Source organism: Hyposmocoma kahamanoa, unplaced genomic scaffold (genome assembly GCF_003589595.1).
Source record: "Hyposmocoma kahamanoa isolate Upper Pololo Valley unplaced genomic scaffold, ASM358959v1 226, whole genome shotgun sequence".
NCBI lineage: Eukaryota > Metazoa > Arthropoda > Insecta > Lepidoptera > Cosmopterigidae > Hyposmocoma > Hyposmocoma kahamanoa.
Genome location: NW_020653745.1, coordinates 1,202,475 through 1,217,148, shown reverse-complemented (window position 1 = coordinate 1,217,148; position 14,674 = coordinate 1,202,475). Strand labels below are relative to the sequence as shown.

General features: G+C 36.8%; 1 protein-coding gene across 1 annotated transcript in view; it reads left to right on the top strand.

The window, feature by feature from the left end:
• Nucleotides 1-14,674, top strand: part of LOC113228311 (microtubule-associated protein futsch-like) — a 272,380-nt gene that overhangs the window by 223,192 nt on the left and 34,514 nt on the right. Inside the window, exon 3 of the mRNA XM_026461571.1 lies at nt 6,061-6,233. Within this exon, the coding sequence (XP_026317356.1) occupies nt 6,061-6,233 (173 nt within the window). The remainder of the gene's footprint in view (nt 1-6,060; nt 6,234-14,674) is intronic.

Sequence of the window (14,674 nt, the reverse complement as noted above, 5' to 3'; positions counted from 1 at the left end):
ATTATGTTTATCAGCGCTCCTACCTATTTACTACTATTAATAGGTAAAATATGAATTTCGTCAGTATTACCCGTTAAAGATTTACTGAAACAACAACCAATTATTTCTTACAGTGCTCTCCACTTTGAGGTGTTTGGGCTTTGTTAAAGATTCCTACATCATGCATACATTGAGCAAGATAGCTGCCGATCCTTGGGTTTCCCAGACTGTCTATTATTTTTTTGGATAAAATTTTGAACAGACCGGGACCCCATTGGCCAAGAGTTTCGACTCCAAAAGGTGCAAATAGGTAGTCGGAGTTGAGATCCTGGTACTTATTATTCGTTGTTTTTTCCGCTAGCTTAGCTGCGGAGCAAGCCCTCTTGCTGGTGTACTGGAGATGAGATAGGGCAAATGTGGCAGCACATGTTGCGTCCCACACCAGTGCCCGGCCTACACTCCAAGGGATGAGTGTCATTCCATCCGGGCGTCGCGACATGCTTTATTTACGTCGTCAAAAATGTATTCTATATTTCAATTTTATTAACGAAAAGATTTCGAAATGCTAACGGAAATTTCAGCTTTATCGTTTCCAAGTCCCTAATTAGATTCCCAGTTCCATCCACAATATAAAGTCCTACTTTAAGTTAAAATTATGGTTGCTGTACGGATAATCGAATGCCAAATGGCGGAATACCACTAGGAATCGTGTCGCATTGCGAAAAAAGTAAAATAACAAATGTTGACAGGCTTGAGCAAAAGTTTATTGCTCAAGGCTATTTAATTGGAGTATAAATACTATTTAGTGGAAATATGTAATTGGGATTTTCGTAATTTGCAGTTACGAATATTTATAGGCGAAATTTACGTTAAGGATTCTTTAAAATAATTGCATTTTTTTTCTTATTGATTTAACTTAATGCATTATACAAGAGCTAAATATAAGCATCTGTAGCTCAAAAACCACTGAGCGTTTATTCTTACTCGATACGACAAAGCAACATCGCTGGCTTAAGCCCAATCAGATCGAAGTACTGTTCGATCATCGTATTAATAATAATAACAAACTAGTGGAGTATAAAGTCCGAAATACTCCATATTTGTTTAATTGACTTACTGCCCATTCGCATCCTACGGCAAAGGAATGTCATAAATACACTACTGGTATCTGTGTTTACCGAAGGCTGCAATTTAGTGCTATTCTAGCATAAAGTGAATAGTGCATGCTCTATATTGTCGCCGGCTATATCGACCATTTCTACGTAAAGTATCATATGTCGAAATTGCCAAGTTTACAGGAGAGCGTTTTAAAGTTTTGAATTTACTGAAATGAACAAAACACATGATTTTAGCATTTCTCCGTTTTATTCGGCAAAGTCATTACTGACATAGAGTGATCATCTAATAGATCATCTAACCGATATCTGGGATATTATAATACTCTATGTGAGTAATAAGGTTTGCCGAATAACCGCTCACGCGATGCGCTCATCCTATCGCAAAATGGCGGCTATTTGGTTTCGCAAATTAGAAAAGGATTAGTTTAAATACAAGTTTTTAAAAATAAAAACTATTATTCTGCATTGCTAAATATATACCCTCCGTACTACAACAAAAACATCTCAAATAAAATGCAGTAATACACCGCAAATCCTGCACTTAAAAAGCACTAATGTAATTTTTCGTGTACTTGGATAAATATGATAATATTCCGTTTGAGTGGTTCTAATGTTTACCATGAAATTACTCCTTAAAGTATAGTTTATAAACATTTATATTCAGGGTAAACTTAAAAAACGCAACTTACGGTATGTTTTCAATAAATAAACACCGACATCACCCAAAAAATAACACACACACGATTGTCGTGACGTATTTTTAAAGTTGTTTATTTTTTTTACTTGACAGACCCAGGCATTAAAAACTTTATGGTTTGCTAGAGTAGTTACTGAAATAGCAATTAGTATTAATTTCTTTTACCTGTTATAACTTCGATATCCGATAAATCGGTATAAAATCATCACCGGCACCTCTAGGTGTGGTATGCTTCCAGAGACGCATGAATCGCGTGAGTGGATAAAACTGAGAAATGCTAAAGTCACGTGCTATGCTCGTTTCAGTGAATTCAGAACCTTAAAACGCTCCCCTGTAAACTTGGCAATTTCGACATACGACACTTAACGTAGGAGGGGTCAATATTGTCAGTTTACTTTCACTTTTTTTTGTAAATATGTTGCACGGTTACCTACTCCAACGTTTGTGAACCGATTTTGCTGATTTTGATTTGATTTTTCTGTTAGCAAGAGGGCGTCTCAGTATTGGTCTCATTTAAATTTTAAGAAAATATTCCACCTCTAAGGGTGGCAAACTAGGGGATGAATACTATTTCGCACATTCTCCGAGTAACCGATGTCAATAAAACTTGGCAAATAGATGTTTCAATAAAAACCCCGATAAGCAAACTTTGATGTCGGTTTTTTGTTGGTCAATGTCTAAAAGAAACGTAGTCTACTTCAAAAAACTTTTTCTTTAACTGAAACGTTAAGTTGTCCTTAACTGTTAAGTAAAACAACAAGTATTTTACCCGAATGTCGAACGAGTTTCGAGTTACGAGTATGTGATATGGGCGACGTTATAGTTTAGTATTGTTCACTTTGTATTGACATTCCGTTCTCCATGTTTTATTAAAGTTTTCTGCCGTGATGAAATTTCTGATGGTTTCTTGTACTTCTATGAAACTAGTTTGACAATATTATATAAGTTATATAATTGGGAACATATTTTTTCTTTTTGTAATTTTTCTTTACAGGTTTAGTGGTCACGGTTGATTAAGATGGTACATTCATCAATCAGTTCTGTCTTATATTAATGCAAACCTATGTTTCACTATTGTAACAGAAGATATTAAATTCGATTGTCAAATTTTCGAACTGAATAACGGTTTTTTTTTATTATGATATCAAGTGAATGACGCGACACGCCTGTCCACAGCAGATGCAGTGCCACTCAGAGACATGGGACCTGTCAACTTAAGTCTCAGAGTGACGGGCGCAGTGGCAATGCCCCTCAGATCTTTGCAATTTAAAGCTCAGAGTGGCACTGCAACTGTTATGGACAGGCGTGGCATGGTTACTGTTCGGCCACGGAGGCAGTTATCATATATTAAATATATTTACAAACATAAACACGCACCTATTCACAGAAACACACTTTCTATGTCAGTCATGTGCACGTTAATTTGAATTTTTTTCTCTTTTACATTCAGTCCTTTACAAAAAAAACATTACGTCTCAGTTAACTCACGAAGAGCCTTCTGACACAAAATTTAATTACTTAATAGGTTGGCCCCAACTTCTGTTTGTAGCTTAAGCCGACTGTACTTTGAAAAAACATTTTTTTGAATTATGATTATACGTGCGCATTTGACCTCCATCTCACCTGATGGAAAGTGACGATGAGGTCGACGTGTAGCACGCACACCTAAATAATGCCTATTCACTCTCGCCTTGAAAAGGTCTAAGTTATAGCGTTCAGGAAATAAGTCATATCAATAATAATTAAACTAAATCGCCGTTCGCCACATAGGTAAATCTGAAATCGGAAGGCATCGTTCGAATCCTTGGAATACTTATAACATAAGGGTAGAACCCGGTGATGAAAACCGGCAATTCTGAGTTTCAACATTCCAAGTTTTTGTAATTAAAATCCAGTCAGTCATTCTCCACAACCCAAAAGAATATATATTTTGCGTAAAATATAGTACCGAATACCGATCTCTCCATTCCTATGCGTTGATTGTTGCCTTTTTTCGACGAACCTCGACTTTTATTCTCTTTGTGCCATTTATTCAGCTTTGCCTGACGAGGTCAAGGTTGTATCTGAAAGATTTATGGCCAACCGTGTTACATTCTGAGACCTATTTGTTGCGTGAATACTGTGAGATATATTGTTCATGAAAATAAGTAATGACTAAGGCAAGGTAAGGCTAAGTACCAGAAAAAATTATAAACAGCGGGAAGTAAAAGTTAAAGAAGCAGAAATAAAGGAACGAACAAGTTTCGTATCAGTAGAACTCCTTGTAAAAGAGTCGTCCAGGGATGTACTCCCTTCTGCCGCCAAGCAGTAATATCAACATTAATGCGTTCCAATTTTAAAGAGTTAAGGGTGCTGGTGAAATCTAAGGCACATAAGACTTGTCAAATTACGTTTGAGGGTGACACGAGCAGTCGCAGTGATCCCTCAGATCTTTGCGATTTAAAGCCTCGAGTGGCAATGCGGTCGCTTACTACCAGGCACACGATTTGTTGGTCCCGTCACCTCGTGTTATAAATAATTGTAACTTAAAAAAAACCGACTTGACAACTTCATGGAATTACATCTATTTGTCAAGATTTATTGAAATCGGTTACGGGAAAGCGCGCGAGTACTGAGGTACCCTGTTTCCAACAAAAATAGAATCGGTTCACAGTTATAGCGTAACATACATACAACAAAAATACAGCCAAATTGAGAGCTTCCTCCTTTTTTGAAGTCGATTGAAAAGATACTTTCTAAATAAATAGAACTAGAATCTTTATAACTAGTTTTTAATGTAAAAGTAACACTCGCTTAGGCACAGTATAACCAGACGTTAAGCGACTTTGTAGCCGGCCTTACTATGCGTCTGTCTGTCTAGTATATACCTATTCACTCTAGGCTAGAATAGCACTAAATTGCAACTTTCGGTAACCACAGATACCGGTAGTGTATTACATTCCTTTGCCGTAGTATGCGAAGGGGCAGTAAGTCAATGATATAAGTGTGGAATATTCCGGACTTTCTAGTAGACCCAATATTATATAACTTTTTGAAAATACTCCTCAGTTTGTTATTATTATTGATAGAAAAAAAAAGATACTACGACAACGCAAAGAAGCCTTCGACCTGACTGAACACGAACCAGTGTCTGTTGCCACACCGAGGCTACAAATATTGCATTTAATATAGCGCCATCTATCGTCAGCCTCTGGTAGCTGTAAAGGTACCTGACAGACTGAGGAAACTTCCTTAAGTTTCTCAAAGGTGGCGCTGACGAAACAAAAGCATTTTAAACACAATACAAAGATCTTTGAAGTCGTGGTAGCCTAATGGTGCGACGTACCGCCTCTCAAGCAGAAGGTCGTGGGTTCGAATCCGGGCTCGCACCTCTGATTTATTTGAAATTTATCATAAACTTTTCGGTGAAGGAAAATATCGTGCTGAAACTTGCAGGTCGAAAAAGGTTCACAACCCTCGGAAAACGTGTGAACAACGGCCTAAAACCTCGTCTGAGGGTTGATGATGATGACAAAGATCTTTAACAATTCTCAGCTCAGTTGATAAGAGCGGTGGGGCAACACACGCTGCCTCTGGTTCGAAGTTAAAGTGGCTGGTCCAGCCAGATCGGAGGATTTTTCTTTATGTTGTTCGACCTTTGTGTCACCTTTGTGTGACCGTTGTTTTAAGTATTATATTCTATGGAAGAACATAAGTGTAGTATTCAACAAAAAGTATGAAAGCTGTGTTTGAATACGTGTTGTCTCCGAAGCGTGACAAGAATAGATGCAAACTTAGATTCTCTAGTAATCTAATTGAATTACACTACGTGACGACATAGTAAACTGAATTTTTCTCTGTTATTCTTGGCACGTAGGATTACTTACGTTTTCTTCTTTTAAACGCTACGTTCGGATTTTTGATGGAACTTTTATAGGCACCTATCTGGGGATCTTATTTAAGATTTAAGATCATTTTATACGTGTTTGAGAAATGTAGCATATCGTACTCAAGCTATAGTTTTATTTTTTTTGCTGGAAAAACGAGTAATAGATGTAACTATTATTATAACTTGAATTTGGCGCCCAACAAGGGACTAACTACAATAATAATTGTAAGCAATATTATGCATTGTAAACGGTAATACTATCCCAGATAACCAATCAGAGAGTGCATACGCTTATTTATTAATATCACTGATAAAGAAGCCTAAAGAAACATAAATGTAACCCACCGACTACTTAACAAATTGTTTGCGTTATCAAGTTGTATTTTTGTTTGTTACAGGAGAAAGATTGATTCAGTTCGCATCAGAAAATCTGGTGACAGAGATTCTGATCCACCCTCAGATGAACACGCTGATGCAGTGCATGCGAAATCTGCTCAGCTCATTTACTAGACACCGGCACCTTGTGCACGCAGGATATACTTTTGCGGGAAATGGCTCCTGGATAATGCAGGTAGGTGATCATTATTTTAAAGCCCAAAAATTCCATTCTTACGTTTAACCGTAGCTACGAACAGCAATGTGATGTGACCCCGCTAGCACAATTTCTCAAGTCCCAGCCTTATGCCTTGGACCATTATTTTATTAACTTATTATGACTTCGAAAGTATTGATAGCTATTTTGTAACCGCTCTCACGCGATACATGCAGCCGTTGACGCATACCACACCTAGATGTGCCGGTGATGATTTTATACCGATTTATCGGATATGGAAGTTATAACAGGTATAAAAACTAATATTAATTGCTATTTCGGTAACTACTCTAGCAAACCATAAAGTTTTTAATGCCTGGGTCTGTCATTTAAAAAAATAAACAACTTCAACAATACGTCACGACAATTGTGTGTGTTATTGTTTGGGCTGGTGATTTCGGTGTTTATTTATTGAAAACATACCGTAAGTAGCGTTTTTTAAGTTTACCCTGAATATAAATAATAATAATAATAATAATAACGCACACACGCACACACTCAACATAGCCCCGCACTAGGGAAACCCTGTATCGCGGGTGCCATGGATACACACATAGACAACCACAAATTACACCCAAACTCACGAGAGAAATAAATGTAAGCCGTACAAGTATTTCTCCCGGCCCGGGAATCGAACCTGGGACCTCTGCGTGGCAGTCCGGCATGGTAACCGTTCGGCCACGGAGGCAGTTATAAATGTTTATAAACTATACTTTAAGGAGTGATTTCATGGTAAACGTTAGAAACACTCAAACGGAATATTATCATGTTTATCCCAGTACACCAAAAATTTCATTAGAGCTTTTTAAGTGCAGGATTTGCGGTGTATTACTGCATTTTATTTGAGATGTTTTTGTTGGTAGCACGGAGGGTATTTATTTAGCAATACAGAATAATAATTTTTATTTATAAAAACTTGTATTTATACTGAATCCTTTTCTAATTTGCGAAACCAAATAGCCGCCATTTTGCGGTAGGAGGAGCGCATCGCGTGAGCGGGTAAACCAATGACACAATGATTGACATGAGCTCCATCAGCTTATCTCGCCCTCCCCCTTTTAACATCACACGTCCAGACGAATATCCTTACTTGGTCGATAATCCCTTCAGGCGTACTAAGCGCTTTGGAATTCCGTGCCTGCGACTGTGTTCCCAAGCACATACAACTCGAATATCTTCTGGGCGAGTTCGTTCCATCGTAGATCCTATCTTTGCTCCAGAGTAGTGGTCAAGAGCAAGTCCATTTAATTAAAAAAAAAGATAGAACGCTTTGCAATGAAGTTCTACAAATTGATCGAAATTTACTTACTTCTAGGTTAACACCTTTAAAGCAGCAGATGAATTTAGTTTTCTTCTTCAACTTTTTATAAAGGTTGGCATTTATATGGCGTGTAGAATTCACTTTTCAATTTTTCAATTTGACAAATAAATTAAATGTTCTTTTCGGACATATTTTATTCAAAGTATAACAAATGTAACCTGTAATCTAGAGTAAGAAAATTAAGGGTATTTTACTCAACAATTAAGTATTCATGGGTACGGAGATAAGCTCGCAATTTAGGGCCTAAATTGAGGTTAACAAACGTAACCTGTATTTTACGTGGATTGGGTAAAGTTATTATTCTAATGGTGTTTCGATGTTCAGCTGTTGTCCTTCGGAATTGTCTTTCGAGGGAGAGGGAAGATGATTTGCATGGTTAAGGGATTTGTTTGTTTTGATGGAGGGAAGGACGTCTTCTCAGACTTAATGTGTTGTTAAACAGAGTCCAAACTCTTGAAATATGATTTCTTATGTTTATTTATGGTAAGCTTAATTTATGAAATGTAACATTTGTATGAAAACCAAGAAATTTTATTATAACATATTCTTTTTTTAACAATTTGTGGGCCTGGTGGAAAGCGACACGCCTGTCCGCAACAGTTGCAAAACCACTCAGAGCTTTAAAACGCAAAGGGATACTACCACCACGCCTGTCACCCTGATACATTAGTTGACAAGCCCCATGTGCCTGCAATTTCACCAGCTTCCTTCAAAATCGGAACGCAATAATGTATTACTGCTTGGAGGCAGAAATAGGTAAGGTTAGGCAGTACTTCCATGGGCTCTTTTTCACAAGCAACTCTACTGCTACTAAAGTTACTATCACTTTTACAACATTCAAAGTAGACTAAAAAGTGGTAGCCTGTATAAAATCGGTTAATAATTGCCATAGTTTATATAACGAGTAGAGGGTTTATTATTTTTCCTATTAATAAATAGCTTGAAAGGCACATCTTTTTAAAGACCGTAGTAGAGAAATCTAAAATCCTATTAAGCCTATCAAGTTTCAAATACCAATTTCCAAAGTTAAGAGCTTTCCATTTGTCTAAAAATTGGGCCCTTTGTTTGGAATCCATTGATGCTCACTTTACAGCTTGGGACAGAAATAGGTAATAGTGGCAGTACTTCCCTGGCCGAACTCTTTCTGAAGGAGCTCTAATGCTTGTGAAACCTAGAAAAAAAAAGACAGCCAAGAACTACTCTGATTAAATTGGCGTTGAAGTAAAAATCAGTGGCTTCAAACTCGTTCCGCTCTTTTTGAATCAGTGCGCAGTGGTTAAATAAATTTCTAGAACAGCTTTATTACCTCTGCAGCAGTAACTATATCTATAAGTAATAACGGATTTTACATAATCTGGCTATTCCGAATCAATTTCACTTAAGGGTCCTTTCGTCGAAGATTTATTGGCTTAGGTCCTCAACCCTTGAAACTGAATACTAATAACTGACTCAGTTAGGGTTAGAAATTTATGTTCCTTCGTCAAATCATAAAACCACGGTTGAAGTAAGCAGAATTATTCTCACTAAATTTCTTGATGGTTCACTATTTTTTTTTTATTATTAAATTAGGGATATGGAGGAGATAAAGAGAAGGTTCTCAATGCGAGGGTATTTTTTTGTGCGTGTGTTATTGTTCCGGCATTTGTGAACCGATTTTGATAATTCTTTTATGTTGGAAAGGGTAGCTCGGTAAATTTGAAGAAAACATTCCACTTCTAAGGGTGGCAAACTAAGGGATTAGTATGTAAGTAGTCAGGCGCGTGTTGCTACACCACAAGCGTGGAATAAACCAGTGCATAAGAAGTAACGGGCCGTTTCACTCGTGTTACACGGATTTACCAGGGGTGAATGCTTGGATTCAATTGACAAGCGTGCCAAAAGGCTTATAGGTGACTCAGAATTAGTAGAGGCAAAGCTGCAGAGCTTTGAACACCGCCGTAAAGTTGCCTGCTGATAGGCATTTTACAGGATATATCACGGAGAGTGCTGTGCGATGGAATTACACGATTTAATTCCGCCTTCCCATTTTCATCACTAGGCGTAGGGTTGACTTCCATCCCTATGTTGTGGATATTCCAAGGATTCGCAGAAAGCGTTACTCTTCCACATTAATATGCCGAACGGCTATGGGGTGAAATTCCCTGCCTGCAGGCTTGTTCCCTGAACGTTATAACTTGGACCTTTTAAAGACGGGAGTAAAGGCATTATTTAGGTGTGCATGCTCCACTGGCGACCTCATCGTTACTTTCAATCAGGTAAGATGGAGGTCAAATGCATACTCACATTTGAACTTTAAAAAAATCCGGTTTCGCTTAGTTTACTGTCGGTTTTTTTAGTACTCTGCACTGAGATTGTTAAAACATAATTTTTTGTATCTATATTTATTTTTCTATTCTGAATGATGTATATGTAAGGTGTTTTAGATTATATAGAAGGCATTAAACACACAACTATAATTTAAATGCTATTTCAATGGATATTTTAGTTTCAAAAAACATTATGTCATATCTTCAAATTATTGATTTCAAAAAACTAATAACACTGACATGTCAATTTATTGCATATGATTAAAATTAGTACTTTAAGAATTAATATACACACTATACATTTATTCATTAAATTATTTAAAACGTTTTATCGATATACCTCATCTCTAGCAAATGCAGTGTAATGAAGTAACATTTGCAAGTTGTCGTAAAAGGAATGAATTTAGAAACAAATGTTTTTTTCTAGAAATACGTAAATTAGTACACGTCGTTACAACGTGATACTTTGTAGATTTTTATAAACTGTCACACGGATCATCGTAGATTATTTTTAGTATAGATAAATATTTGTGTTCTGCAATGACAATTATTATTAAGTTCAATAATCTCCGCACAGAGTACTAAAAAAACCGACCGTCTATTTGCTAAGTTTTATTGAAATATCCCCTAGTTCGCCACTATACAGGACTTGGCGCTGGAAATAATAAAAATAGGTTCTCACTACGACACTACTCAAAGTATATTCAGAGAAAAACGCCTTGAATGGAAGAAATAGCAAAATCAACCATTAAATTAATTGCTCCTAAATTAAAGTTAGGCGCTATTTATAAAAGTGAATCTTAATGCGTGAACAGCCACCCTTCGAGGTGGATGATTTTCTTCAAAATGAAATGGGACCACTATGGAAGTACCCCCTTTCCAACAAAAAAAGAATCATGAAAATTGGTTCACAAATACAGTAACATACATACAAAAAAGAACATGCAGTCGAATTGAGAACTTCCTCCTTTTTGAAGTCGGTTAAAAATCACCATCTTGTGGCTCGAGTATAATAAAGCTTTCAGTTAGCCGTCCTACAGGCGTGGAAGCACAATAGCGTGCCATTCTAATCAAGAAATCTAATCGAATCGATATACAAAACACCTCCGCTTTTATGCAATAAAATATGTTGTCAACAACTTGCTTGCGTGTTTTAAGATACAATTAACGCCATCTATTGGCGTTAGTTGTATCTTTAAACTTAATATGAAGAAGGGTCATAGATTGTGGTGTTGTGATGTTATATTCGCAGCAAAAACATTTAGTCAGTCAAACGGTGTGCTTAATAAATTAAATACCAAACCAATATTCGAACATTTCAAATGGACACAGTCTTTGGTAAAGATTCCGGAGGGAATCCGGTCACGTAATAAGTTCGTTAGCAATTTTAATTTCCGACGCCAGAGGCATCGGCAACCGGACCAATATGGCGGCGAATTTACCGCTATGATTGGGTTATGTCATGTCCATAGAGCAACTTGTAACAATACAAAATCCATTTTACATACGTTCGAATTTAGCCATCGCTCTAGCTTTGTTGGTAATCTATATGATTACATAGTTTTTTGGTTAGAAGAATCTGGGGAACAAGTGGGACGTAAAGAAAAATTAATGAGGTTGTAATAAAAATAATCTCAGTACAGAGTACTAAAAAAACCGAGTTCGAAAGTCATTCGTCCCCTAGTTTGCCAACCTTAGAGGTGGGATATTTTCTTCAAATTTAAATGGAACTAACACTGAGGTATCCTCTTTCTAACAAAAGAAGAATCATCAAAATCCGTTCACAAAGAGTTATCACGTAACATACGTATGTATACGACTATAATTTGTTTTGTATGCATGTATACATACAAAAAACATTACAGTCAAACTGAGAACCTCCTCCTTTTTTGAAGCCGGTTAATAATGCAAGCAATAAGATGCTTCTTAAAGACAATAGCTTTATATACCACGAACCTGCCTTTATTTTTATTTATTTGAAAGTATGCTTGTTTAAGCCGCGAAGATTTCTCACGGTGCAACTTTATCAAGATGCAGATGTTCTCTCTGTTCGTTAAATTTATATTCTCCACACTGTACTTCAACAACACTCAAGTATACATATTTATAATTATATTAGAGTATCCACAGCTAGAAGATCCTATACAATATGTTAGACAATATGGTTAGTACCGCCTTTGCGTCGAGGTTCTATCATTTTAAGTTAAGAGTGAGAGTGGGAATTTTGTAAATAAAAATTAAATATAGTAAATTCACGTAAGAACCTAAGCAAAAATAAAATAACGAAATGGCTTAAGATACAGAATTGTGACGAAACCGAAAGAGTACTTGAGAACACACACTCACACGCCAGACATACCTTTTGTTAATTGTTAAGTGCTTACGTTCTAAGTCATAATTATTTCCGTGGTGGGGGGCCGGGAAGCTATAGCACAGGCTATTATATATATATACTAATTAGCTAATACAACTAGCTATCATATATGTAACAAGAATTTTGTAATTTGTGATAGTAGAAATAAACTATTTTGGTTTCTATTAGACATAATTAGGCCCCTATATAATTGTAGATTGCACGTTCCTATTCCACCATTTTGAGGTTAAAATGTTTTCAACTACCTAACAACATTTCGCATATTGATGAAATTTACAATATTTGATTTTGGGTGCGGTAAATTCCGTTTCACGATGTCTAAGGGCTTTCTATTATTAGCATCGTGTTTTTGTATTCGAGTGAAAAATTGGTTTCTGTTTTTTATGACTTACTATCTGGGTCGAAGCTAATTTTATACTAGTCTAGTTTTATGTTAGTCTTCTGTGAAACGGCATCAATAGTTTTTGAATTGTGTTAGTCATAAACATCAAAATTACCTTATTTGATTTGATACAACAAACAAAGACAATAGAAATTAAGAACATAATAATATTAATAACGCGTTTAGGATGTTGCTGGGGTTGCCGCGATACTGCAGTGCATCAGGTATGTTCGCGGCTGCTCATACGGATGGCTTCCATGCCATTCTCAGGAAGAGAGCTGCCTCGATGCTAAGCCGTGTCCGTGGCAGCACCAATGACATTCTTCGCTGTGTGGCTGCGCGGGTTGATTGCCCAATCATTTGTCATTTGATTGGCCTACATATGACTATGTGAATTGTTTAGTTAGTTTTATGAATACTAATAGAGCTAACTAAATAATTTACATACGTATATCTTGTTATTTTTGACTTATTTTTATTGTATATTCTTGACGAAACTGAATTATAATTTGTTAACTTAGAACTATGGACTCCATTGTAGTCTGAAATAAATGATTTTGAATTTGAATTTGAATATTAATAACGCACGCACACTCGTAGCCCCGCACTGAGGAAACCTGATATCGCTGGTGCCATGGCCACACACATAGACAACCACAAATTACACTCAAACTCACGAGGAAATACATATAGGCCATAAAAATATTTCTCCGGCACGGGAATCGAACACGGGACCTTTACGTGTCAGACTGGTATGGTAACCGTAATAAACATATCTACTTGTTAGATTTTCTCGATCGTCACACATAGGAGTCTATTTTTTGTATCTAAATCGAGTATACTGTTTTCAAACAAACCGATGACTGACTTGGATGGTAAAGTCAACCAGTTATGTCTAATATTTAAAATAAACATGTTAAATATGTATTCTAGTAACGGTAGAGGACCTTATCAAAGAGTTCGTCCAGGGAAGTACTGCCACCTTACCAATTACTCCGTTTCGATTTTGAATGGTAAGGGTGCTGGTGAAATCACAGGCACATGAGATTTGTCAACTTATGTTTCAGAGTGACGAGCGCAGTGGCAGTGCCCTAAGATCTTTGCGATTTAAAACTCTGAGTGACACTGCAACTGTTATGGATAGACGTGTCGCTTACCATCAGGCGCGCGACTTGTTCGTCTCGTCACTTGATTTTATAAAAAAAATACATTAAATAAGATTTATAATAATACAAAAGACTTACATCCCGGGATTGTTTGTTAAGCATGGGTTTATGCGGCTTAAAAAAATCTATCTCCAGAGCCTTCTCACGTACCTCAAGCACTGGTTTCCGTAAACAATTTTCGGGCTAAAATAAACACCAACGCGTTACACCTGTATCCAAAAGAGGCAGCGGTGATAAATTCGTAATACCCGACAAATCACGCGTGGGACGAGCCTTACGGATTGCTCGCTTTGGGTCCAATATCCGGGCACTTCTGCAGGATAACCTAATTCCGTGGAGCGGTAAAGAATTTGGATGATTTCGGTAATAGTCTGCTGAAATAGATAAATGTTGATAGAAAACGTAACGTGAGGACGGTGCGAATTTCTTTTTACCTCTATTCCAAAGTCCTGAATGTGCAAATTTATATAAGATTTAGTGCCATTCAAAATGATACCTGAATTAAAAATTCGGTTAATACAGTACAGCACACATGATTAAAGACGGAATCGTATTAGAAATGTAACAAGTGGAGATCTGTTGGGTCTGGTTGTGACGGTGTGACCTCCTTACATCGTCATCCCACCTTTGTATCGCCTTTTTCCGGTTCCTGGCCACTCGTACTTAAATTTAAATTTTGAATTGTTCCATAGTTCTTTTGCGTCGCATTCTGATTTTATTTCGTTCCAATGTCACTCTCTGCTCGATCGCGACAGCGTACGGAGCTGTTAAAATTCAATCGCGTCTAATTTTTATTCCTTTACTAAGTTTATAATCATTACTAAATACAAAATCATGTGCCAATTTTAATGAGTTTATAACCCCTACAGCA